The 26163-nt window shown below is 42.4% G+C and overlaps 3 protein-coding genes across 7 annotated transcripts in view; 1 reads left to right on the top strand and 2 right to left on the bottom strand.

Annotated features, from left to right (window-relative positions):
- Positions 1 to 60: 60 nt before the first annotated feature.
- Positions 61 to 15653, bottom strand: LOC6585404 (rho GTPase-activating protein gacF). Of its 3 annotated transcripts, none has more exons than XM_002011000.4 (6): positions 15468 to 15649; positions 13480 to 13777; positions 8676 to 11839; positions 6339 to 6512; positions 4262 to 4565; positions 61 to 960 (listed from the first exon to the last, which is right to left on the bottom strand). In XM_002011000.4, the coding sequence occupies exons 2-6, from the start codon at positions 13757 to 13759 to the stop codon at positions 653 to 655; spliced, it is 4230 nt and encodes a 1409-aa protein (XP_002011036.2). In that variant the 5' UTR covers positions 13760 to 13777; positions 15468 to 15649; the 3' UTR covers positions 61 to 652. The 3 variants fall into 3 exon arrangements, with proteins under 3 accessions (XP_002011036.2, XP_032588610.1, XP_015016379.1); XM_032732719.2 differs by lacking the exon at positions 61 to 960 and adding an exon at positions 1534 to 1597 and having other exon boundaries at positions 15468 to 15651; XM_015160893.3 differs by lacking the exon at positions 61 to 960 and adding an exon at positions 1647 to 3384 and having other exon boundaries at positions 15468 to 15653.
- Positions 15654 to 16303: 650 nt separating this feature from the next.
- LOC6585405 lies at positions 16304 to 17317 on the top strand. The gene is made up of 2 exons (XM_002011001.4): positions 16304 to 16412; positions 16476 to 17317. The coding sequence occupies exons 1-2, from the start codon at positions 16381 to 16383 to the stop codon at positions 17203 to 17205; spliced, it is 762 nt and encodes a 253-aa protein (XP_002011037.2). The 5' UTR covers positions 16304 to 16380; the 3' UTR covers positions 17206 to 17317.
- A 1938-nt stretch (positions 17318 to 19255) lies between these two features.
- Positions 19256 to 26163, bottom strand: part of LOC6585407 (tyrosine-protein phosphatase 10D) — a 68371-nt gene continuing 61463 nt past the window's right edge. The window contains exons 10-14 of one of the 3 annotated variants that reach the window (XM_032732723.2): positions 25718 to 25735; positions 24936 to 25618; positions 23915 to 24173; positions 23721 to 23849; positions 19256 to 19730 (exon numbers count right to left, since the gene is read on the bottom strand). In XM_032732723.2, coding sequence (XP_032588614.1) covers positions 19699 to 19730; positions 23721 to 23849; positions 23915 to 24173; positions 24936 to 25618; positions 25718 to 25735 — 1121 coding nt within the window. In that variant the 3' untranslated portion in view covers positions 19256 to 19698. Of the gene's footprint in view, positions 19731 to 22259; positions 22555 to 23720; positions 23850 to 23914; positions 24174 to 24935; positions 25619 to 25717; positions 25736 to 26163 lie in introns of those variants that run through there. The other 2 variants (XM_032732722.2, XM_032732725.2) reach the window with 2 other exon arrangements.

The raw sequence follows: 26163 nt of genomic DNA, 5'->3' as shown, positions 1-26163 counted from the left end.
TTCTTTTTTTCAAATGAAGCCGTTTTTGTTTTTTAAGGTTCGAAATTTGATGAGAAACAATTTAGTTTTTTATTTTGTTTTATTTTTTCTTGTTTTTTTTTTTTTTTACTTAATGCTTATGGTTTATTAATACTCCACAATGGGGCTTGATGTGGTTGTTAATTACCTGTGGCTCAACCTCGGTGTTTACAATATTTTTTTTTTAATAATTTTTTGTTTCCTTTTTAAAGTACACAATCAAAAGTAAACATATCATTATATTATATATATATATGTAAAGAGACGTACTAGAAAAAAAAATTTATCGAATACAAAATACAAATAGACTTGCAAAAAAAAAAAAAATAATAATAATAAAATAACGGTTGCTCAGTGCCAAAGATACATTTACAATAATATATATATATATAATATTATAGCATTTTTTTTTACATATATATATAATATGCATGTATATTTCAGACAATATATGTATATATATATGTATATAAAAAAAAATAATTGATTTTGCTCTTCGCAAACGAATTTTAGGCCTACGACTTATAAATAATATCTATGTATATATATACGTATTTTCTTTTTCTCAAATTTTTTTTTCAGGATCAGGACCGAAACGGAGTGTGGGGGACACGCTTCAGTTCGCTTCGGGGTTTCAGTACAATAAATCAGTTTTCTGAGTGCCTTCGCTATAGACAATGCCGCCCGCTGTTAGAAAGTCATCGACATCGTCATCTGTTCCAGCCGCATCCTTGGCATCGTTGACTCCGCTCTCGCCGTTTTCACCATCCTTGAGCAGCCCCTCGCTAATGCCCACAATGCTGCCGTTGCCATTGAAGCTGCTGCTGTTGTTGCTGCCACCGTTTGTGGCAACAGCGCTGGGGGAGCGGGTCACGCCCAGTTGGAACAAGCTGTCCATGGGCGACGCCTTGACGGGGGTGTAAAAGCCCAAAGCTGTAGAGCCTGTAATTGAGAGATCGATTAATCCAAATGGAATTGGCTTTCACAGCTAAACGATTAATTACTAAAGCCGAATTAATTGATTTAGTGGCAGAATGTGTGAACCAGTGTTGCATAATGTGCAAATTAAAGTGAAACAAATTTCAAAGTGTCAGTGTGCGTGTGCGTGTGAGTGTGTGAGTGAGTGTGTCTTCAATTGAGGTTAGTTACCTTAGGAGATTAATATGAATTGGCGATAAGTTTAGTTTTTGTTTGTTTTTGTTTTTTTAAGCTTCAGTTCTGCGTTAGCCAACACCATGAAAAGGTTGTTGCTGTTGCTGTTGCCGATGTTGTTGTTGTTGTTTTGATTGTTTTTGTTGTCAGACTGACAGCAGCGCTTCAGTGTGCGAGCGAGAGCGTGAGAGTGCGAGAGGAAGAGACGTTGCTTTACACCTGGTTTGGCCGCCTCATTTTTTTTTCTTTTTTTTTTTTGCATTTGTTTTTAGGTGTTCTTTTTAACTTTGATGTTTATATACATATACATATACGTATGCACACATACATATATGCATTTGCATATGTAAATCGTATTATGATTATTTTTTGTATTATTATTATAGATATTATTTGTAAGTATTATGTTATTAGTTTTAAATAATATCTGCAAAAGAAATTAGTAAAACACAAGAGAGGGAAAGAGGTGTGAGTAGTGAGAAGGGAATAGAGAAAAAAAAAACGGAATTCTTGTTTAAATAAAGTTAATATTAGTTATATAGAGATATTATAGAGCTATACGAAAAGTGCCAGGCAGTTATTAGTAATATATATATATATACATAGATGTGAGCTAAATTCGAATTATGTGTGCTGCAGCCAACTTAATGCATATGTTATGTTCATTCAGTGCTGCCACATCTTTGAAATATTATGGGTATTAGTGCAAGATGTTTGAGAAATGAAAACATTTAGTTAAGTAGAAGATATATTATATGGATATATGATAAGCAGGAGTAATGGGAAACTGAGGCAGCGAGTGGCCAGATAACTCGTTATTTCTGCATAACAGGCTGAGGGAAGGTTAAGTAATCTATGAGAAATGGCGAATCGGGAGTAACGAGTACAGAGTAGTAGGATAAAGGACTATTGCTTATTGCGCATATTCTCCAAAGGATTGCGGAACCAAGTGTGTGCGAGACAGGGCCTTTACCATAGTAAGGAGTAACAAGTAACGAGTACGAAGATATATCGAACAAGCAACACAAATCGAGAAAATGTATATGGGGCTGACCGAGCGAATAACGAGTAACGAATAACGATTGGCGAGTAAGTACAAGCTATACACGGCATGTATTTTTGTGTTTTTGCCAAAGCAGGAGCTGGGTAAGGACTACTACTACATGTACAAGGGTCTGAGCCACAACCAAAACGAGTAGCGAGTAGCGAGTAGCGAGTGAGTTGTGTAATACAGTTAAATCCAAATGGATGATTATATTAGCTCCCCAGGAGTTACGAGTAACGAGTAGCGAGTGAAGAGACAACGAGTTGTAGCTGGGTCGTATCTCTATCCGTACACAAAATCTATACAACGAATTTGAGGAGATGGGATCTGGGCCACAACCTTAGCGAGTGACGAGTAGCGCAGCAGCTCGTTATGTTTTAACCAATTGGTAACCTGGGAATAGGGCTTGATAAGTATAAAAAGAGTATCCTGAACCGTACTGGAATCGGGTCTGGGCCACAACCATAGCGAGCAGCGAGTGCGTAGGACGAAGGACGTGGGAGCAGGGCTTACACAACGAGTACAAATAAAAAAAGCTTGAGTTTGCCTACGTTTCACAAGAGACAGGATGGAACGGAGAGCAAAGACAGTTTAGACATAGTAGAGCGTGTTGCCTGGAATGCGAGCCTGCAGCAGGGCGTTGGATGCGTTGGGTAGCGCTAGCGAAGACGACGACGATGACGCCGACGACGCCGATGACGACGAAATTGACGACGGGGATGACGTCGTTAGGTTGTGGGTAGCTAAGGGCAGACTGGCGCGACGGCGACTCAAGCAACTTCCATAGCTGCAGGCAGTTGTTGTTGTTGTTGACGTCGTCGTTGCTATCGTTGTTGGTGCTGTTGTTGTTAGAGTGTGTTTGGTATATTTACTCTGCAGCTGTGGCTGTTGCAGTTGCAGTTGCAGATGGAGTTGCGGCTTGGCGGCATGCGAGAATGAGGCAGCTTTGCGCTTAGCCAGATGTGTTACAGGTGTCACTGCTTCATTTTGCAGAAAGCACGCATACTGCGGCTTTAATAGAACCGAAGGCCTACGACGTTGTAGCTGTGGTTGCTGCTGCTGCTGTTCTTGCTGATGTTGTTGTTGTTGCTGCTGCTGCTGCTGCTGAGCGTCCATTGGCTGTGGTTGAGACTGTTGCAAGATAATACCCCTCCCTAAACTTGGGTAATCTGCAAATATGCGTGATCCTTAAATAGAAATCCTAACAGCTGATGCTGTGTATGTGGTGCAAGGGGCATAGTTGGGGCTGCAGTGGGGCGGTAACTAGAGGTAGCTAGATAGTTGGGCGTGGTTTTGAGGGGGTGCCTGGCTGCTTGAGTAGCTCAACGTAAGTGCACTACACCCACCTGAAGAGCTGAATTAGTTTTCGGAATCTTTTGAGCAGCTGCCGGCCAGGTGGCAGCGCCAATTGCCAGCAGCAGCATGCAGCCCTGGCATGACCTAGACAGCAGTCCCTAGAAGACATGCTAGTAGAATTGCAGTTAGCGGCAATCGCTATGTTAACTGTAACAGTGGCCTTTTCTGTAAAGTGCAGAGATATGTTGTTGTTTTTGCTGTTCTTGCTGTTGCTGTAATCAGCAGGCATGCATATGCAATTGGATCGTATGCGTGGTCAATTGTGCGTTGAGTATGAGTAGGTGTGGTGAGTATGCTATAACAGGATGCTGTGTGCGTGTGTAAGAGAACGTGTTAATGTGTATATTGATGGCTGTCAATTTGAATCCCCCGCACAGATGGCGCCAATAAAAAGTGTTAAAACTCAAGAGCTCAGCACTACGACTAAGACAGATCTATATATGTATGTATGTATAAATATACATACATACAATTGTGTTTATATATATAGACACAAAGGCAAAGATAGAGTGAGAGAGACAGAGACAGAGAGTGACAAAGGCACAGAGAGAGAGAGATAGTTGCGGCTCTTGCTAAGCATGCACACGCATACATACACAAACATTTATATCTATACTATATATGTATGTGTGCATATATATGTATGTGTGTATATAGGGTGTATGTACATGACAGGGTTGCCACACTCACCTAATGGTAAATTCCCCAGCATTGCGCTGGTCGCCGACGTTTTATGCGACGTCGAGGATGTTGTTGATGCTGTCGGAAGCTCTATTATCTCATCAACTGTTACATGGTGATGCTGTTGCTGCTGTTGTTGCTGCTGCTGCTGTTGCTGCTGATGCTGCATGCGTAGATGCTCCTCATAGAACAGCTGATGATGCTTGGTCACATTACCGTAGGGATCGGCATACGGCTGATCGTCAACGGTTTGTGATGCCTCGGAGGGATATTCAAACGTTGAAGTTAACGTATCGTTAAATTGTACGCGGAACTGTAAAAAAAAACAACAAAATGTTATTATACATATGCATATCTTGTACATAAAATAAATGTAAAATGTTACACATATTTTCGCATACATAATACATATGTGTGTGTGTGTGTGTGTGTGTGTGTGTTTATGTACATATGTAGGTATGTATGCATGTATGTATATATGATATCTGTCACACTGATGAAACGCACCCAAGCCCAAGCCTACCTAAACTTCTCCCCCTGCCCCCCTGGCACACTGTCACGCTTCACCCCTACAGAGAGATCGCCAACAAAAGCCACTTTTAATGCATTTTGATTAATAGCGACGGCACAAATAAATAAATATGATAACGCAACAAGGAAATGAAAAAAAGACATAAAAAAATCAACAATAACAATAAAACTAGTTAGAATAGTTTATGCTGCTTGTAGTCGCCAGTTGAAATACCCTAACATACATATGCTTATGTGAGACTATTCTCAGTTTCACTTTCTTATCTGGGCATTTACGGTTATAAGACTTGACTGCTAATCAAAAATATAAGATTTTTTAAATCAATAAATGCTCTCTCTTGCTCTTAATCTGTCACTTCCTGGCTTTTACTTGTCGCTCATTTAGTCAAATATCCTCTCAGCTGTTCAGCGCTGCAACTAACATAATAGATTAACAGCATGTTAACAGCGCTAATAGCATGTAAACAATTTATAATCTACAGTTAACATTTCTTCTAGTGCTTTTTCCGCTCTTTTGTATTGCTGCCTCTACTGCTGGAGATGAGCGTGTCGAAGAGCAACACATAAAAATGATAAACAACAACAAAGCAAATGAAAGTGGCTCAAGTAAATTTTCGTAAGCTTCTTTATGCCCTTAATGCAATAAGCGAGCAAAACAACATTTTCGACAATAGGAAAACAAAAATCACAAAAGGAAATTTTTATAAAAAAAAAAAGTTGAAATAAAATAAATAAAACACTGACCCCATGAGCTTTAAGAAATAATTGCTGTTAATTGTTTTGCATCAGTTTGTTTGTTTGTTGCTTTTTATTTTTTAAAGCGATTAAAAGCTAAAAAACGAAAGTGAAATTAAGGCCAATAGACTGCAGCAATTTAAATATATATATAAAAAAGAACAAGCGGCAGATTACCACAAATTGATAAATCTAGTACAGTGAAAGCACGCTTAAGTGCATAGCGAACAGTTAGGAGATGCTCAATTTGCAAAATGATCAAATATTATCAATTAGTTCTTCGATTTCTTTATAATTTTATTTTAAAATAAAATGTTTTATCTGATTTGACGCGGTTTCCATTAATTTATACTATAATACTCTACAAATTGATTTGATATGCGATAAGACTGTGTTTTCATTACAATGCGACAGAATCTTCAATCATAAAAAAAAAATAGAGTCGCCGACTTCGTTACAATTAATATTGGTAGCCCCACACACACACGCGCACGCACACTGTACAACAAAAATAATCTTATCTTATCCTTGCCAAACAAAATACAAAAAAAGAACCTGCACAATCAGAAAATACTCAAGTATTTTGGTGAGTGTGGAACTGTTAGTCATGCCTTACGTACTAACAGTAGTTTTACGTACTATAATATATGTACATATGTGTGTATGTGTGCATATATACTTATGGATGCATTAGTCACGAAGAGGCATATAATTGGCTGTATGAAATGAAATGCATTTCCGTATGTGTATACATATGGATGTATGTGTGCATGGTGAAGGTGAATGAGTGATGAACGAGCGGGGGGCTGTTTATACTCACCGATGAATCTTTGGGTTTCTGTCGTATGCTGGACTTGCCGTCGATCACAATATTCGCATTCTCGAACTCCACATCGCAGGGCGACGGCGGGCACATGGAGTAATCATCGTAGTCCGTGTCTGTCGATGTCTCCACCGAAAGGTCGCCCAATAACACGAAGCCCGGTTCATTTGGCTGGAAAGTGAAAATTAACAAAAAGTTCGAATCAAATGAAATATCTTAAAAGCTCAGTTTGTAGATAGCCAGAGGGAGAAAGAGACAGAGAGAGAGAGAGAGAGAGAAAGGAAAAGAGCGATGGAAGGGGGTAGAGCTGTTTCGAGGCCGATATCGTTTGCTCTGAATCACAGCTGTCCCATTTCTCGCCATGTCGGACACAGAACCTAATGGACAGACCCTACATACATACATATACCGAACAAGAGATAATAAACTTCAGACACAGATAACAAAAAAAAAAAGCAAATGCATACATGTATGTATGTATATACGAGTATTTATGTATGTATATACATACATACCATACATGAATACATAAAGACCAACAAAAACTACATCAACAACAAACATAACAAGAACAACATAAGGCATAAAGCAAAAGCAACCAGAATTGAACGTCAAAAAAGAATTGACAAAATTGAGTTCAGAGCGGCACAAAAACGGGTTTACTATTGTCAATAGCAAGCGCGAAAGAGCGAGCGCTTGTTTTGCACATGAAAGGCAGAGTGGGAGCGCGGAATAGACAGAGAAACAGAGAGAGCAGCAGCAGGCAGCTTTGCGTTGAGCAGAGCACTTTTATTCAACACAGCTGCGTTCAGAAACAGCTGTGTAAGCCAAAGTGCCCTGCAGACCTCTCTCCCCCCTGATTCTGCCTCTTCCCACAGCAACTCACCACAACACCAAAGAGCTTCAACATGCGCTCCGCTCGTTCAATGCTCTCCTTCATAAGTCATAATATATCTTTGTCTGCTTTAGCCCATGTACATACATGCATATGTATGAATGTATATTTATATGTACATGCACATGTGTATGCATGTATGTATGTATCAGTGTAGTAGCAGGAAGCAAAGAACAAATGAAGAATTATCGTAATATGTGTATACATACATAGGTATGTATGTTTGTATGTACAAGAACGGGTTTGTGCAATGCAGTCGCAAGCAACAAGAGGAAGAATTTGCCAATCGCAGCAGCAGCAGCAGCAACAACGCGTCCAACACTTCTTTTTTTTAATGTTAAACAAAGAGTCTGGAATACACACACCCACTTAACTGTATGGATGTATGGATGTTTGCTTGCATGCTTGGAAATTGATCAACACAACATTTGCATAATTCGCAATTTATCGAACACTGTTAAGCATATCTGAGCAATTTCCATGACGCTCCCTGTTCAGAAGTCAAGCTTGAGAAAGCTCAGACGACGGCATTGCGGCCTCTCACATGGGGTGCGCATCACTCTTGAACATTTAGAAGGTCACTCGGAAAGCCGCGTCTGCGTCACGCGTAGTACACTCACATATGTATGTGTATGTATAAATGTGCTTATGTATACACTCATATAAGGAATTGAATTTCAGATGCTACAATACGATATTTAACATTGAAACTAGAGCTGGAAACTTGTCGTGATTTCTTGTAATAGGCACTGTTTTTTAAAACAACTTATTAAACTACATGTTCTCAGAATTAACTTATAGAATGTACATACATTTCGTGTGCAAAATTAACACGTTGCCATCTCTAGCTGAAATTAAAACTGTTTTGTAGACAACAGGATTCGCTTGATGTGACATTTTACAGTTTTGTTTTCAATGGAAGCGCAAAACAGTGTTTTGACATTCTTAACATTTTGTTGCTATTGTTGAACTTTCCAAAATGCGCATGATCTTCCATGCTCTCTCACTCGCTACCGCTTCATTCTTTTTCACTCTCTCGCTCTCTGTTGGTGGGCGCTTTGTTTCGCATTTGTTTATATGGTAAGCGAAAAGTACAAGCCACAAACAAAAATTGTATATGGTTGTATTGGGGGCCTTGTTAAGCCAAGTCTGTGTGCGTGCGAATGTGAGGCCGTATGTGTGTGTTTGTGAGTGTGTGCAAGGGGGCTTGCAAAGATTAAGAAGAAATATAATAATTCATACAGAAAATAAGCATGAATAATGCGCAACGGCGCCGCATTCCAGGCATAGCTGGGCAGCACTGGCCTTTGTGTATTTGTGTATGTGTGGGTGCGAGGGAGAGGAGGCGATGGTTTGCTGATAAGCAATGAAAGCAATAGCAAACAGCTGTCTAGGCCAACGTAACGGGGTGTGGTGGGATTGTGTGCTGTGTTACTCACCTTTGGCAATTCCCGTTTACGTCTGTAGATCACAACATCGCTTTCAATATAATCTGGCACCTCCTTGGTGCTTTTCGAAAAGTTAAACACCATGGAGGTGTTGTTGTCCGCATGGGAGCTGCTGCCTACGCCGCTGCTTCCATTGGCGCCACCTGTCGGCTGACGGCGCTTGCGCAACGGCCAAATGGGCGAAATGCCGCTGCTCGCTGCGTCCGTTTCGCAGCCATCCTTGGTGTTTGTATTTATCACGGTATCCAGACTAGTTGCTGCTGCTGCTGCGGCGGCGGCGGCAGCTGCATCTGCAGCCAATGCTGTTGACTTTTTCATCTCATTAATGCGATTCTTCTCAATCTCGCGACTGGTCAGCGGCGTACCGCATCCGGAACTGGTGCTCGAATTATTCAGCAGCGGCCTGATGACACCAATTTGCTTCGTTGTTGTTGTTGTTGTTGCTGTTGCTGCTGCTGCCGCTGCAGCTGTTGTGGATTCACTGTTATCGCTTCTACGTTGCGGAAGCTTTCGACTACTGGAACTCGTGCTGGAAGCGTGTGCGTTCTCTTGCAAGGCGACAGCAAATGAACGCTGGGCGCTGCCGCCAACGCCAACGCCTCCTGCTTCATCCAGCTGCTGCGCTGCCGTCGACGCCGCTGCTGTTAACTTATCGCCATTGCAAACATCGTCGCCGTCAATTTCAGCCTCAGCTGTTGCTGCTACGTCGCCGTCCCCGTTGCCGTTGTCGACGTCATTTTCGTTGCCCTCGTCGTTCGCTTCGTCTTTGCTGCCGCCGTCGTCGTCATCGTCGTCGGGCTCGTCAGTTGCCGCCTGCGTGCGCTGCTGATCGCTGACTAAGCGCTGATTGCTGCCGCCCGCAACCACCCCAACGCCGGACTCTGGCTGCGCTGCCGTTCCCGCCGACGCCGCCGTCGTCGCTGATGAGCTTTCCAAGTGTATGCGTTCCAGCATTTTGCTTATGTTCGTCACAGGCGAATCGTAGGTTTCCAGCTGCCTGGGTATGATGTCTGGAACGACGGCACTGGCGACGCGCTGCTTGGGCGTCGACGCAGCGAAACCAGCTCCAGTCGACGGTGTTGCGCTCGCGGTGGCGACGCCATCCCGCTTGATGCCGCCGAGGGTGCTGTTGCTTGGTGGCTTCTGCTCCTTGATGATCGACTTGTAGTTGGCCACTTTGCTGGCAACGCCGCCGACGCCGTTGCTGCGCTGGGTGGCGCGAGGTCGTCGGTTGGCGCTCGCCTCGAACATCTTGAGGGTCTGCTTGACGAGGTCCGGAGGCGGACGTTCCGTGTCATCGATGATGGAGGTCAGACGCTTAGGCGGCGTGGCGTCGGTGCCGCTGTGCAGTCGCTCGCGTGCATTGTGAATCTTATCCTCGATGCTGACGCAGGTGGGCGTGCCGGGGGCAGTGATGGTAGCTCCAACTCCAATGCCAGCTGCAGCGCCGCCTGATCCAGTGATAGCAGCCGACATAGCGCTGCTGTTAACCACAGCCGATGCCTGATAACTGGCGCGCTGCGTATTCCAAGGCGACTTCTCGCAGAGCAGCGCTTCGACAGAGCGAGCGCGTTTCATTACTTCGTTGCCGCGCTTAAAGTGACGCGAACGCAGCCCATTACCGTTAACCGGCGACGTCGCCGTCGGCGACTGCACTGACTGTTGCTCCTGCGTCGCCCGCTGCTGCTGCTGTTGCTGCTGGTGTTGCTGTTGGCGTAGCTGCTGCTGTTGATGCAAGACATTCACGCTTTTAATGTAACCGCTGCTGCTCGCTGGCTTGGCGCTTAGTATGGGGGGCGCTGCAGCGCTGCGCGTTACATTCACATTGACTGCAGCATTGACTGCGCCTGCGTCGCTGTTTACATGCTGTTGCTGCACATGATGATGATGATGCTGATCATCCTCGGCGTCGTCGTCGTTGCGATCGAGCAGCGTATTGAGGCTGGTGGAGCGCTGCAGTCGCTGCTTTTGGCTCTGTTGGCGTGACTCGCAGCGCAGGGCTAGATTTAGATAGCGGCAGCGCAGCTTGGACACAATGCCGGGGCCATAGCTGAACTCCTCAGTTTGATCGACGGTATCCAAGAGCGTTGGCAGCGCACTAACGCCGACGTCCAGGTCGGCGTCGGCGCTCTTTAAATGCAGCTGTTGTTGCTGCTGCTGATGGTGATGATGATGATGATGTTGATGATGATGATGATGATGACGCTGTTGGCCATTTTGTGTGGTTGTCTTTTTCATTTCTTGCATGGCGACCATTGTCGTTTTTACCGCTACTTTTGTGGGCGACGCGGCCGTTTGGCGTTCCAATTGCTGGTATTGCTGTTGCTGTTGTTGTTGCTGTTGCTGCTGTTGATTTTTAATGAACTTGTTGCTCTGCAATTTATCGGATATTTTCGTTTTACAATTTTTATCAATTATAATTGGCGTAGTGTTGCTAAAATTATGTAGCGCTGCTTCAGCAACGCTCTGGCCTGGTTTGCATTTCGTTTGCAACTGATTTGCTGACGACGACGAAGTTGCCGTTGTTGCTGTCGTTTGTTTCACATTTGCGCTGCCGCTGCCGCCGCCGCTGCCACCGCTGCCGTTATTGTTGCTGCCTTTTGCTGTTAATGCTCCAGTTGTCGCTGTGCCAGTTTCAACTTCACCAGAGCGCCCGCTCGCATATGCCATGCCAACGGCAGCGCTATTCACCTCAACGTCACGCTCTCCGCACGCTCGCTCGCGCTCTCTTTCGCGCTCTCTGGCATCCAAATTTAGAATCTCTTCTTGCTCCTTGCCAGTTGATTGACTTCTTGTGTTGAATAAACTTGATCGCTGCTTTGGTATTGGTGGTGCTGCTGCTGCTGTTGATGCTGCCGTTTCGGCTGAAAAGGCCGTGGCTAAGTCTTTGCCTTGTGTACTTTGGGCTGTTGCTGCTGTAGCTGCTGTTTCTGCTGGAAGCGTCTGATGACCTCCACTTCCAATAAAACATTTCTCAGACTTTTCCTCTGTTGTTGGTGAAGTCTTAAATGCTGCTGCTTGCTGGTATGTTTGGCTTACATTTCGTTTCACATGCTGCTGCTGCTGCTGTTGACTAGTTATTGTTGTTGTTGTTGTTGTTGTCGTTGGTGTTGTGGCTGAGGCTGCGGCTGGGCTGCCGTCAGTTGCACCTGAATCTGCAATTGAATTGGCCATAAAACGAGAGTCCAAATTGATGACAAATTCGAAATACTAAAAACTATGGAGTGAAATGTATATATATAATATGTTATAGATTCTATTTCCTACGTTTGTGACTAACCAACAATGGGTTGCTTTGACTTCTAGTTCAATTAACAATTGATAACATTCGATAAGAGCAGGTACAAGCAAATACGAGTTTGGGTAGTCGTTGTCAGTGGGCGGGCACAACTAAGCATTATACCCTGTGTGGTGCTACAGAGCTCAATATTGATTGATAGCGTAAAGATGTGTTAGACTCTCTGGTACCCAGAACGACCCATTTAGAGTATGTTGGACTACCTGATACCCTATATTCATCTATAAAATTGGTTACCCTGTATTGTGCTACAGGACATTAAATTGATCCTAAATTGGTCCTAGTAGATTGTAGCAGATTCTCTATTGGAGGATACCCTGTATTCTTGTATACCCTGTAGAGCTATACAATATATACATAAATACATTTCTTCAGTTTAGCGTATTCGACTATCTGTTACTCTATATTGTGCTAGGAAATGCATGCTAGAGAACGAGGTATGCCAGACGGCATCATACCCTGTATCAAACTAATTTATGTGTCGTAATAGGTACACCTATCAAAATTATAGCTGCTGATTTGATTGTTAATCATTTTCTAATGAATAAAGGATTTCGGAACAGACCTCGCTGTTGTCACCGCAATTGTTATCGATAAACGATTACTCACAATAGTAAAACCAATTGTGCATGTGTGTGCCTGTGGGGACTTTTGATATTCACAGGTGAAATAACATCGACCCAGGCAAACAGCTTTCAATAATTATAATTTCATTTTTTAATCAGCTCAACGTATTAACGTGGCTAATTATACACCCCAGCTGTAAAGCCAATTGCAAGCTTACACATCTCACATACTATATAAAGATATTGATATGGATATAATACACATTATTACATACACAATATGTAAGCATACATATTATATACATAGATATGCATATGGCATTGCAACTGCCTATTGCCACATTCAGCACATTTGCGATTTCATGAATCGATATCGATACCTCCAATTTGTTTTTCCTTTTCTACATATTTTTTCTTCTGAACGAACGAATCGTCTTCAATTACAGAAAATCAAAAACCAATTGTATATACATATATATATCTGCTTTTTTGTATTTATTTCTAGTTACTGCAAACAAGCCTTTTAGTTTGATTTCATATTTGATTTTCTAGGTATGATAATGCGAGAAGAGTACATTGGTTTTATTGAATGTTTGTCTAATCGAGTTTTTGAAACAATCGGGATATACAATATCTGGTATGACTAATTAATTCTGGTGATACTCGCGTAGTTAACCCAACATCATATTATAATTATATATATATATATTAGTATATGAAAATACATTAAATTGATGCAAACTTAAGTCCTTTCAGATCTAGTATAAAAATTTGATTTATATATATCCAGATATACTCAATCTATACGATTTAGCAAAAACTGTTGTACAGTTAAAAGATTTTGAAGACTATTATATAAATACAATACATATATATCTATATATAGCTGAAGCTAAAACTCAGGTTAAGCACCTGACATGCTTGAACTCACCTGCGGGTTCAGTGAAAGCCGCACAACTGCCATCAGCTGTTGGCACCGCTGAGGTGGGTGAGCTGGCGGCGGCATTGGTTCGAGCCACATTCGTTTTGCGGCGCTGTATCAAGTCCTTCTTCCATTGCGGCATATCCGGCAGGAAGCCCGCCGAAGGAGTCGTAGCTGGCGACATGATCTCAGCTCCAGCTCCAGCTCCAGTTCCCGACCCAGTTCCAGTTCCAGCAACGTCCGCAGCTAAATGCAATGTGGGTCGCTTCGGTGGCTCCAGCGATGACATTTTTGGCTAAATTTAACGCTGCAATTGGCATTCTGTGTGTTAGTGCATCGCATCAGCCAACGGACTTCCGAGGTTTTTCAAATAGTTTAGACAAATAAAAAACAAAACAAAAAAATCAAATGTCCCGTGCCCGATGCCCGCTGACCGTTCACCGTTCACCGTTCACAGAGACGTCTCGACCCAAGCGCTCGACTCGACAAACTGAAGCGCGGCTCTGACAATGCCAAATGCAATGCATTCCACATTCCGCTACCAAAGTGCGGGCCTAAGCGAAGCATTAACTCAATTGACCCAGCTGATACCCTAAACTGAACTGCGACCAGCACGACTCGGCTGGAGCTCTAGCGCCAGCAAGAAAGTCTAGAGTAGTAGGAGTTTCGCCAAGTCATTAAATAGCAATAAAAATATCAAATAAAATAAAATGTACGAAAATATATATATTTACAAAACTTGCATGAATACAAAAACACATATACTAAATTATTAAAAATATATAAAAAATAAAAAAAATACATATATAAATTTATTTATTTTTTCATTTTAGCAAACATATTATATATATTTATCAAATTTTACTATAGAGTATTTCACTTAAATTTTGTAAAATTCAATTTTGTTATTGTTTGCCAATTTAATTATTTATTTTCACTTTTTTTAGTTCATTTAATAATTTACTTGTTTTTTTTTAGCCTTCTTGTGCAGCGTATGCAAAAGTCGGGTTCATTCTGTGCGCTACACTCTTTGCATTTTGCGTTAATTGGATTAACTGTATTTGTTTTCTTTTTCAATAAAACCAAAAAAAACCAAAGAAACCTCAATATTTGTTCATTGTGTAAAAAATAAAGCATAATTAAAAAAAAAAAAAAAAAAAAAAAACGGTGAAGAAGCAGAACATAAATGAAGAATAAGCTAAAAATATGAATATATAAAAATGCAAGTGAATTACTTTTCATTTCGTTTTGCTTCATTTTTGGGCATTGATTTTCTCCTATGCTCGCGATCGTTCCTTCTGTGAACGTGTGAGCGAGGGAGGGGTAATGATAGTGGGTGAGCAGGTGAGAGCGAGACAGCGAGAGTGAGAGAGCGTGCGGCAAGTGTCAAATTGAGCTCAGCTTAAATCATAGTTTTTCATATTTGCCTCTTACTTTCGACTGTGTGTGTGTGTGTGTGTACGTGCGAGCATGTGTATCCGTGTATGACTGCTGCATGTGTGTGCAAGGGTGCAGAGCGCAGGAGCGGAGCAGGGGCTGCAAATCGCAGACGAAGCATAAAGTAAACAAGCGGCAGCGGCGTCGCTGCGGGCTGTGCATATTATCGATTTTTACAAGCTGCAAGAACTTTTGAGCTACACACACACAAACACAAGCATACACAGGGAGTTAGATGCCTGCATACATACATTAATAGATCTGAATGTATGGGTGAAACAACTTTTGCTGTCTGGCGTCGGGTTGAAAAGAAAGCGTCTAACAAAAAAAAAAAAAAAAAAAAAAGCCGCACAAAGAACATAAAAAGCATAGGTAGCCTGCAAATTAATGAACAGCCCCTCTTTTTGGGAATGTCCAATGGGCTGGTATTCAAATTAGTCAGTGCTGACGGCCAAGAGCCGGGCTCTGTTTATTTACACACGCATCACACACACATGAACACGCACGTACGCACACAGATGCGAGTATAAACATAAACAATTTGCTGAGAAGTTGCTTACTTTTGCGTCCGATTCAGTGTGGTAGGCCCTTAACTTGTATGTGTGCTCATATGTCTGATAGTCGTGTGCATGGATGTAATTGATAAGCAGCTCCTTAAATTAATATTATATACGCGCACTTTCTTTGCACTGCACTCGGTATAAATGCAATTAAGTCGCCGTTCACTGCGCTAAAATGCTCGGAGCAACTGAGCAGTGTTGTCTTACACGCAAAACTATCGAGCTATTTATCGATAGTCGGCTTTGTATACATTTTGATAGTAGGTGGACTTCAATTGAATTTGATATGATTAACTCAGAAAATTAATTTAAATAAACGCACAATTAGTATATTGCTTTTTTTTTTTTTGTACTAACTTTTCATTGAATAAATAATATAAACATTTCCTAAAAAGCGATAAAAAGGAGCTGATAGTATCCGAATTCAAATTTTATAATTAGAATGCTATCATTTTGCTCTTTCCTTTTTATATATTAATAAATAAACACGAACCATTTTTTTTTTTTTTTTGCACTGTATGAGCTTCTCCTAGTATAATCCTAACTTGTTTTCAAATAACTGAATTGGCACCATTAATCAAGATCTCAAAATAAAAATAAAAATTGAATGGGAACTCATATGGCTCATTTAAGTATATGAAACTTTGTTTGCATAGAGCGTTGCTTATGAGTTATTCTCAGATTCGGGTTTGTTTGTATTTATATTTATTATAAACAATTTACGTCCGAATGCTGTCGCCAGATGTTGCCTTCAAATAGGCAAATGCGCGGTTTTTTGCAGCCGACTAATAGAATGTTAACTCATATTGGTCATGTTAAACGAATGCAGCCCTGGTACTGAGCTTGCAATGAGTTGGCAGTGCTTTCTATGCATTTCTCTGTTTCGTGTTTATGTTTTTAATTGTTAAGAGAAATGAGTATTAACTGGATTAAAATAACCGAGCGGTAATTTATCTAAGATTTCATTCATGTGAATTATCACTCATATTCCTTACATTTGCCATTCAGCGCACGCGAAGGAATCAAAATCATCAATGCTCTGCCCTACGATACGTTCACCACAGTTTTGCTCTACGTCCACCGCCAGATGAGTCCGGGGAGCTCTGCTGCAGTTGCCTCTGCTGCCTCGGCCGCTGGCGTAGCGAATGCAGCCAACAGCTCGGGCAATGCCGCAGGCAGCACGACAGTGGGCACCAGTGTCACAACCACCGAGCGTACGGGCAGCAGCATTGAGACGAGCCACACGAGCAGCGAGCCCGAATATACACTGGAGGAGCTGGAGCGTTTGGTGGGCGTGCCCCGGGCAGACTTTTTACTGTTGATCAAGACTTTCTCGTATATTTTGCGACGAATTTCGACGTTTATCATCAAGCCCAGCCATTTGCAGCGCGAGCTGCGTGAGAAACTCCAACTGCAGGATGAAGCCAAAATCGATGCTATTCTGCGGCTATGGGTGAGGCAGACGACGCCAATGCTCAATAATTTGGCCAGCGACCGGTACGAGTCGAATGTGATTGAAGATATGGCATGGAAGCTGAATGTGGAGATTGCCTCGCATTGCCAGCAGCGCGAGAAGACAGCGCTGGCCGTACTCCAGTTGAAGACGGTCGCCGGCGAGGATATTAATTTTGAGATGACACAGCCGGAGCTGCTGCAGCTGTTCAATCAGTTTGAGCACATTCAATCGGAGCTGGATGCCACCTTGGCCAATATGAAAGGCAACGAGGGCGAGCACTGAACGAACTGCATTCGACCCATATTTATGCAATATTCCCCAAATATTAGCGCAGGCTGTTTGTAAGACTTATGTATATATTAAATTGTTAAATTTGTTTATTTTTTTTACGTAATTTAAATTAATTTTATTTAGAAATGAGCTACAATAAAATTGCATTCAAAAATCAAATAGGAATAAGGGCAATCGATAGCATTAACGATAGCTAATATCGTATTTAAAGCCGCTGCTAAACGAAATAGTCGGAAAAGTGTTTGATAACGTTTAACTTTCGTTAAGTTGTGCGCCCCATCGATAACAATTTGCGCGCCAATAAAAGCCGTTGATATTTGAAATGAAATTCGAACTGGTTCTTTTGGTTTTCTTGCTTTTTAATATGTTCTTTTTTGCTTGTTTCATAATTCTACTGATAAACATTACAAATTATTACACTGATATAGATGTACCTTTTTATATATATATATGTATATATTGTATATGCATATGTATTTTCGTTTATGTATAATATATATATATATGTGTATATCAAGTCGAAACTCTTGCAGACTTGTTAGTTATTCATTCATGCATATGTATTTAGTTTATACTCGTAAGTAATTAGGTTTGTGTGTGTGTGTGTGTATGTGTCTTTTTAGTGTGAATTGCACATTTGTGGCCTGTGGGTCAATGGGGTATCGTTGTTTCCATATAGTATTTATAACTTTTTCCTGTTTCCTAGACTAAAAGCAAAACATTTCTATTGCACATTATCAACTAATTTCAACTAAGCTGGAACCAATTGTGTGTTGGCAACTGAAATTATACTACATTCGTTATATTTGTTTCTCTCTTCCTATTGCTAAATGTTTATTGTTATTGTTAGTTTTTAGTTACTCTTTTCTGCTTGCTACTCTCGTGTGTGTGCGTGTGTGTGTGTTTGACTATGTAAGTGTGTTTTGGCACCGGCTAAATGCTTATGTTAATTCGCTTACTGTTAAGCTACAGAGTCTACTTTAACATTCGGTTGTTTTTAATCATTTTATGCATACATACAAAAACCATAAACGAAATTCTTTTGTTTTTGTTGTGTAAATGATTATCGCCTGGCAGTAATGCGTTGGTCATTTGTGCTTTTATTGTTATTCTTGTTGTTGCTGTTGCTCGGTGTACGGTTTCTATTTTGTGTCATTTCATATGCTTCTCGTAAGCTAACAGCGCCTTGTGCATTGAACAGTACCGCGCGCTGCTAGCTTAGATATGGCATGTTAAACGTTGTATTGTGTCTGTTAGGCCAACAGCGCCTTGTGCATTAACAGTACTGCGCGCTGTTAGCTTGAATATTTTAGATAAAACGAAAAATTTGTTTCAAAATAAGAAATAAACACAAAAATTTATAATTTTTTTTTTTTTTTTTTTTTAAATAAAATTCTATATAATTAAACAATATTAAAGTAGCACATACACATACATCAAATTACACACATATACAAAGGTATTGTTTACATATATAGTATATCAATTAAAAAAAAAAAATAATAGAAATATATTAAAAATTAGATTGATACAAATTGTTTGCTTTATCATATTGTTTAAAACTATGTAACTGAAATATTGCAATTTTTACATTATACATTTTACGTATATGTACACAAGAATGTGTTATATATATATATATCGTAAGCAGTGCTTAACTTTCTTTTAGTTTTTTTTTTTATATATATGGAGATATATATATATGGTATAGTATATGTATATAAAAACCATTTAGCGCTCGTTCTCCTCTTCGTCTTCAACTAACATTTAGTGTACAAAAAATTGGAAGTTACATATAGATTTATATATATGTAGGTATATATATGTATATGTTTACAAAAAAATTGTGGCTAGCGATAAAAATAAGTTGTTTTTCGTTTTCATTTCTTTTGTTTTGACAATTAGTTTTATAATAGTAATAATAATAATAATAATAATAATAATATCGGTAGTTTCCATTAGCAGCGTTTACAGAGTACAAGACGAGACAGGATTGGATTGATATATATGTATATTGTATCTATATATAAAGGGTATATAGTATTGTATTTGGAAGAAAATTTGCAACGCCTTACCACATACATACGTACATATACCTCTATATATATCTATATATGTATATAGCTCTTCGACTTTGAAATCGTTCTGCAAAGCAATTTTTCTCTAAAAAAAAATTGTTTTTTTTTCTCACATATACATACATATATATAGAAAAAGTGCTCCAATCCAGGCAAGTCGTACCACATACGATATACTTACATACATACTCATATGTATGTATATATATATATATATATATGGGCTATATCGATAGCATAATATCAAGCGTTACTTATCGAGTTGATCTTAAGTAAAAATTTAATTATTTAGTTTGCCACATCGGATTCATCGCATTGCTTCTACGTTTCGGTTGCAGGTGGGCGTGGGGGTAGGTGGTGTTGCAGTTGTGGGCGTGGCTATTGTGTCAATCGTCAATCGTTCAGCTCACATGCCCGATTCCGCAATGCCCTCGTCATCTGCAAGCATTATCTAATATTAGCATTTGTTATCTAATTATCATTTCAATGGAGCAAGCAAAAACATAAAAACGGCTTCGTCAGACCGAAGCTCAAATACCCTTGCAGACAGAGCGATGTGTAATAATATATGTGTAGATATATCTGTTATCTAGGATCACTTTGGCTTAAGAATGGCTAATGAATGGTTGTCTATGCTAAGTCGGGCTTGACTGACTGCATAATACTCGCACTAACAGTTTAGGCTGCACTCTCTATATGTATACGTATTACGACTTGCCACGCCCCTAGATTTATAACTTTAGCTATGAGCTCAGCTTTGATTCTTGGCTTTCTCTACATATATAGTCTATGAAGCGGGACAATAGCGGCAGTCGATCTTAACTATATTAGTTACTTGTACGTGTGCTTGGCCGTACTTTCGCCCGTTCGTCTGTACTTTTACTTGTCTGTCTGCCTGTCCGTCCGTCTGTCTTTCGATCTGTTCGTTTGTTCGTCCGTCTCATTGAACTTCTGTTTGTCTGTCCGTTCATGCGACTATCCGTCTGTCCGTCCGTTTATCTGTCTGTTCGTCCGTTCATTTGTACTTCTACTTCTCCTCCCGTCCGTTTATCTGCCTGTCCTTCTATCTGTCCGTTTGTTCCTCTCTCATTGAACTTCTGCTTGTATGTCCGCTTATCCGACTATCCGTCTGTCCCTCCGTTTATCCGTCTGTTCGTCCGTTCATTTGTACTTCTATTTCTCTGTCCGTCCGTTTTTCTGCCTGTCCTTCCATCTATTCGTTTGTTCCTTTGTCTGATTGAACTTCTGCTTGTCTGTCCGTTCATCTGCCTGTCCGTCCGTTCGTCTATCCGTTGGTTCGTCCGTCCGATTGTACTGCTGCCTATCTGTACGTCTGTCTATTTGTCTGTCTGTCCGTCCGTTTGTTCGTCCGTTTCCTCGTCCCTTTGTCTGCTTGTCTGCCTATCTGCTTGTCTGTCTATTTGTCTGTCCGTCCGCTCGACTGTCCGTCCATTCGTCTATACGGACTAACTTGAAATTCTTGAAATCTATGCACATTTGCTTTTTGGTGTTGCATATACGCAAAATTGTCTAGCTTAAGACAGCAAAAAGTACGGCTAACACCGACTATAACAATACACTTCATCAGGAACTCAAAAGAGATGAAAATGACTTGAAATTGAAATATATATACTTATATAATATATATAATATAATAGATTCAAAATAATGAGTGGCAAAGCTCATATAGCCTGCAGCAAGGGTATTACAACAAAATTAATAAAACAAGGTAACATGCAACGATAAAAACAACAACAACAACAATAATAATAATAACAACAAATACAACGTGAAACATGCAGCCGAAAGAGTTAGCTTTAAGTGTGTTAAGCATGCAAGAGCGAGATAGACTGAGAGACAGAGCGAGAGAGAGAGAAAGAGGTATTAAGCTAGAGATAGAGAGAGAGAGAGAGAGAGAGAGCGTATTACAAACCCATAAATGGATTGGCATAGATGATGCCGCCATTGCCATTGCCAACATTCGAGCCCGGCTCCAAAGCGCATTTGCCCAGAGCAGCCGCTGCTGCGCCGCCGCCCATGCCGCCCATGCTGCCATGCCCACCGGGCAGGGCAGTACCCAACCCATTACCGACACCACCAGCACCACCGTTAGCAGCTGTTGTCGCGGCAGCATGGCCCTTTTGCCCCTTGACCAGGTGATCGTTGTCGCCGATTAGCGTTGCCAGATCGTCGTCGTCGCCGTGGCGCGTGTTGCAGCTGCTGCCCAGCAGCTGATCGTAGCAGCTGACATCGGTGCTAATCACATCCACCTCGATGTCGTCGTCGTCCTTCTCCAGGCTATTCCGATTGCTGCCGCCCAGCGAGCTGTGCAGCGCGTGGGAGTCCTCGTAGCTGCCGCCGCCGCTGTCGTCGTTGGCGTTGTTCGACTTGGCGTCGATGTGCGTCTCGAACTCGTCGTGCATGTAGAGCACATCTTCCACATCCTCAACAACTAGGCCGTCCTCCACCTCCTCGTCGTCCTCTTCAGCCTGCTGTTGTTGTTGGTGTTGCTGTTGCTCTACCGCCTCCTGGGCCTGCTCCTCCGCCTCCGCCTCCTCCCCCTCCTCGTCCTCCTCCAGCTGCAGTGCGAGCTCCTCGCCCATCTCTAGCGAACGCCTGCTATAGACTTCCTGCTCAGCAGTGGGAGTTGATGCAGTGGGCGTGGCAGGAGCCGCCGGCTGCTGCTGCTCCTCGGCATAGCTAAGTCGACCGCTGGCCGTGATCAGCTCATGGCTGAGGCTGTTCTTGATGTCGCTGGAGCTGGCGCTGAACGTGATCAATTGGGATTTGCGACGATGCTGGAGCGTATTGTAGCCATTCGGCGGCAGCGAACTGGTCATGATGGGCGCTGCAGCCTGCTGCGATTGCATACCCTCCTTGGAGTCGATGTCCACGCGGCTGCCCTCCTTGCAGATCATCGAGCTGGGCTTGTTGTCAACCAGCACGATAACCACCGAGTTGTTGTTATCGCTCTGGTTGACAACCGCCGAATGTCATCTGTCCGGCGCATCGATGCCGAACGAGCTCATCGAGTTGGACCCGAGACCCATGCCCATGCCCATGCCCATGCCCAAGCCCAAGCCCAATCCCAGCCCCAAGCCCAGCCCGTTGCTGGTGTTCCCGAAGCTGCTGCTCGTCAGCGGCTGCTGTTCGTCGTGGTGGATCGCCGCGTTCTCGTCATCGATTGCCTCCAGTTGGTGGTGCAGTTGCTCCTCGATGGTCGCCAATATGGCGCCATGCTCATCCAGTTGACCATCTCCGCCTACTTACACACACATACACACGCATATGCCATATTTGGTGTGTGTGTGTGTGAGTGTGTATGTGTCAATGTGTTTGTGTGTATGTGTGTGTGTGTGTGCGTGTGTGTTAGAAGAAATTTGCATTTTTGTTAGTCATGTCACCGAACCCAGCACCAAAATGTGTTTAAAATGAACTCTGCTCACGTGCGGAGTGTGCACGACTAGTAGATACCCTATAAACACTTTTCAGTTTGCTCTCAATTCTTCTATTTGTCATATTAAGCAGATTAAGTGCTATTTCGAGGCTATGCTGTTAATCGATATTTTTCGATTGGCCCAAAACGCTGCAATTTTCTATATTTCCTGATAGTTTGTATGCCAAAAACGTAGGTTTCTTCTTAGAGATTCTTATTAAAAGCTGCTAAAGAGCTCATAGTTGCATCAGCATTGTATCGATAATTATCGATTTTACGTATACAGAAGAAGCCCACAATAGTTTGCTAAAAAATGACAATGAATAATCATAAATCAGCATTGCTTGTACATATAGCACTTAAAATCGTCATGGAAATCGAGCTTTGACATCGATATTTATCGATGCACGTGCTATCAATGTTTTATTGAATATTAAAAAAGAAAATACTGATTGTATAACATCAAACTTTTAAATCCTCTGACTCATCTCTTCTATAAATCAATGGATTAAAATAGATATTTATCGATCTATCTATATCGTATAGCTTTATTTACTTTTCTATTGCCCAAAACCCATTCATATAGACCAGAAATGAAAAGCTTGTGCTCATCAAATCTGTACGATAGGCTGTAAAAGCTGGGCTTACAATCGATACATATCGATAACACAAGCATAGTGCTTATTGTGCCTATCTATAGCGGATATATTGTCTATGCTCAATAGTGGGATATGTCAAATTATTCTCTCAATTCAATATCACATCGATTGACTTCTGTGATATATTTCTTCGATTACAGGGTATCTGCAAGTCGTGCCCTTCACGTTCTAGCACACATTTGCTCACACTTGTGAGCAGAGTATTTCCAATAAACAAACTAAGCACAAAGTCTGTGCAGCATTTGTGGGTTAGTGTTAAAAGAAACGAGGCGTTTCGCAACGAGCGGCCCAGCACCAGGCAACAACGGGTCCTACGTGAATCGCCGCACCTACCTTCGAAGCCCTCGTTGTCGTCCATGACACGGGCCGGTCCCACAATGTTCTCCTTGCCCTCGAGCACCGCCAGCAGGCACTGATGTATGCAGATGTACTGCTGCTCCGTTTGCACCATCCAGACGCGCTCTGCACAATTGGATTGGAGTTGGATTAGCTGGGAGCTGAGTGAGAGAGTTGCTATGTGGTCTTACCCTTGCGCATGGCATAGACTATGCCAAAGATGTCCACATAGTCGGACGTATTGATCTGCTGCAGTATGCGATCCAGTGTGATAAAGGTGCCGGATCTGCCAACGCCAGCGCTGCAGTGCACCAAAATGGGACGCTGCTCGGCGCCGATTCGATCTCGGAATGCCCGAACGAAACGGACGAGCGTCTGGGGAGGATTGGGTACACCAAAGTCAGGCCATGTGATGAAGTGGAAGTGCCGCAAGATGCGCTGTTCACTGCCCTGTAGGTGAGAGAGAGAGAGAGAGAGGGGTGAGTGGCATATAAAAGCTAGAGTTGTTATATAGTGAAGAGTAGGGCCAGAATGTAGGAAGAGCACCGAGGGATCCCTTGAATGTAGGAAGTGTCGCAAAGACAGTCAGAACTGATGCGAGAGGGAGAGAAGGGAGAAGAGCTACGACGGATCTCATGGAAAAGTGAATATAGAAAATGTCGAAGGAGAGTCAGAACTGAAGACAGAGAGAGAAGGGAACGGAGCCCTGAGGGATCCCTAGGTAAGGTGAATGTAGGAAGTGTCGCAAAGACTGTCAGAACTGATGCGAGAGGGAGAGAAGGGAGAAGAGCTACGACGGATCTCATGGAAAAGTGAATATAGGAAATGTCGAAGGAGAGTCAGAACTGAAGACAGAGAGAGAAGGGAACAGAGCTTCGAGGGATCCCTTGGTAAGGTGAATTTAGGAAGTGTCGCAAAGACTGTCAGAACTGATGCGAGAGGGAGAGAAGGGAGAAGAGCTACGACGGATCTCATGGAAAAGTGAATATAGGAAATGTCGAGGGATCCCTTGGTAAGGTGAATGTAGGAAGTGTCGTAAAGATAGTCAGAGCTGAAGAAAGAGAGAGAGAGTGGGAGAGTGAGAGAGGCAGAGAGATACAGATGGAGCAGAGCACCGAGGCATCCCTTGGTAGAGTGAAAGATCAATTCGATGTATGAATCACAGTCAAGTGAACTTCAAGGAGGGGCTAGACGGAAGCTGAGGCTACTTACTCGACACAGCATAAACTCGGTCATCACCCAGTCAGCGTAGTGGCTATCGTTGAGTATTTGGACCTTGATGTCGCCATAGAAGACGGGCACCGTATCGTTGGGCCAGTACTGATCGCACTTCTCGCGGCCCTTCTCGAAGCAGCGGGTGAGCATCACAATCGCCCGGGAGTTGCTCTCCCAGCACATGCGCCAGAAGTCGTCGCGTGTGGAGTGCAACGGCCCCTGGGTGACAATGAATTCGCGTGGCGAATTGTGACCGGGCACATAGTTGGCATTGATGTAGTCAGAGCCCTCGTCGTCGTCGACGGGCTGCAGCTTGAAGCGCGAGTGATCGTAGGGCAGAATATTGGTGAAGCGATTCTTTGGCCGATTGCAGGGCAGGTCGGCGAATGTGCAGGGCTGGTCCCGGCCGACATGCTTCAGTTCCTCGAACTCCTCGCTGAAACGGAAGTCCGAGTCGGCCGACATGAGGCGGTAGTGCTCCGCAAAGTTCTTGATCAGAATGGGACGATTCTGTTCGATGACGCTGTCCGGCAGGGACATATTATCATTGGCCCGCGAGTCCTTTGTGGTCTTGCGGCAATTGTTGCGACGTCTCTTGTAGAACAGCACCGTGAAGAGCAGCACAACGATGATCGTCAGGGGCACGGTGATGGCCACAATAACCGTCGAGTTGCCTTGGTCTGCAAAGAGCGGGACAGCGAGATCGCGTGAAAAAGAAAGAGATTGGATTAGTTACATTCAATAGCAGTTGAATTGATTTATCCTGGATGACGGCTTACCCGGTGAGCTCAGCAGCTCTATAAATATGATTATAGAGCATGCCGTAGGCAAGACATGGATTAGAATCGGATTAAATATAAGTTGCAGTTGGATTAGTTATTTATTATGTATGAATGAATCAGTCAATCAATAATCAGTCAGTCAGTCAATGATTCAATGAGTCATTTCATGTATTGCTCAATAACTTGAGTATTGTGTGTCAATTAATGAATATGTCAATCTATCAATCTATCAGTCAATCTGTACTCAATTACTCTCTGAGTAAGGGAGTCAATCACTCAATCTGTCAGTCAATCAATTGGTCAATCTGTCAGCAATCAGTCAATAAGTCTTTTAATAAATCACTCACTCAATCGATCAATCAACAGCTTAGTCAATCAGTCAGTGAGTCAGGCAGTCAATCAATGATGACTTGGTCAATCTGTCAGTCAACTACACCAGCAAT

The sequence above is a fragment of the Drosophila mojavensis genome, unplaced genomic scaffold (genome assembly GCF_018153725.1).
Source record: "Drosophila mojavensis isolate 15081-1352.22 unplaced genomic scaffold, ASM1815372v1 contig_136, whole genome shotgun sequence".
Classification (NCBI taxonomy): Eukaryota; Metazoa; Arthropoda; class Insecta; order Diptera; family Drosophilidae; genus Drosophila; species Drosophila mojavensis.
The sequence above is the reverse complement of the archived record's forward strand: the minus strand, read 5'-3'. Positions and strand labels throughout refer to the sequence as shown.

Coding starts and splice junctions, on each gene's coding strand:
- LOC6585404 (XM_015160893.3), bottom strand. CDS start 13,759: ATGTCATCGCTGGAGCCACCGAAGCGACCCACATTGCATTTAGCTGCG. Junction 6,513..8,675: donor GTAAACGGGAATTGCCAAAG/GTGAGTAACACA, acceptor TTCACTTTCCAG/CCAAATGAACCGGGCTTCGT. Junction 4,566..6,338: donor AGAAACCCAAAGATTCATCG/GTGAGTATAAAC, acceptor TTTTTTTTACAG/TTCCGCGTACAATTTAACGA.
- LOC6585405 (XM_002011001.4), top strand. CDS start 16,381: ATGAGTATTAACTGGATTAAAATAACCGAGCG. Junction 16,413..16,475: donor TGGATTAAAATAACCGAGCG/GTAATTTATCTA, acceptor TTTGCCATTCAG/CGCACGCGAAGGAATCAAAA.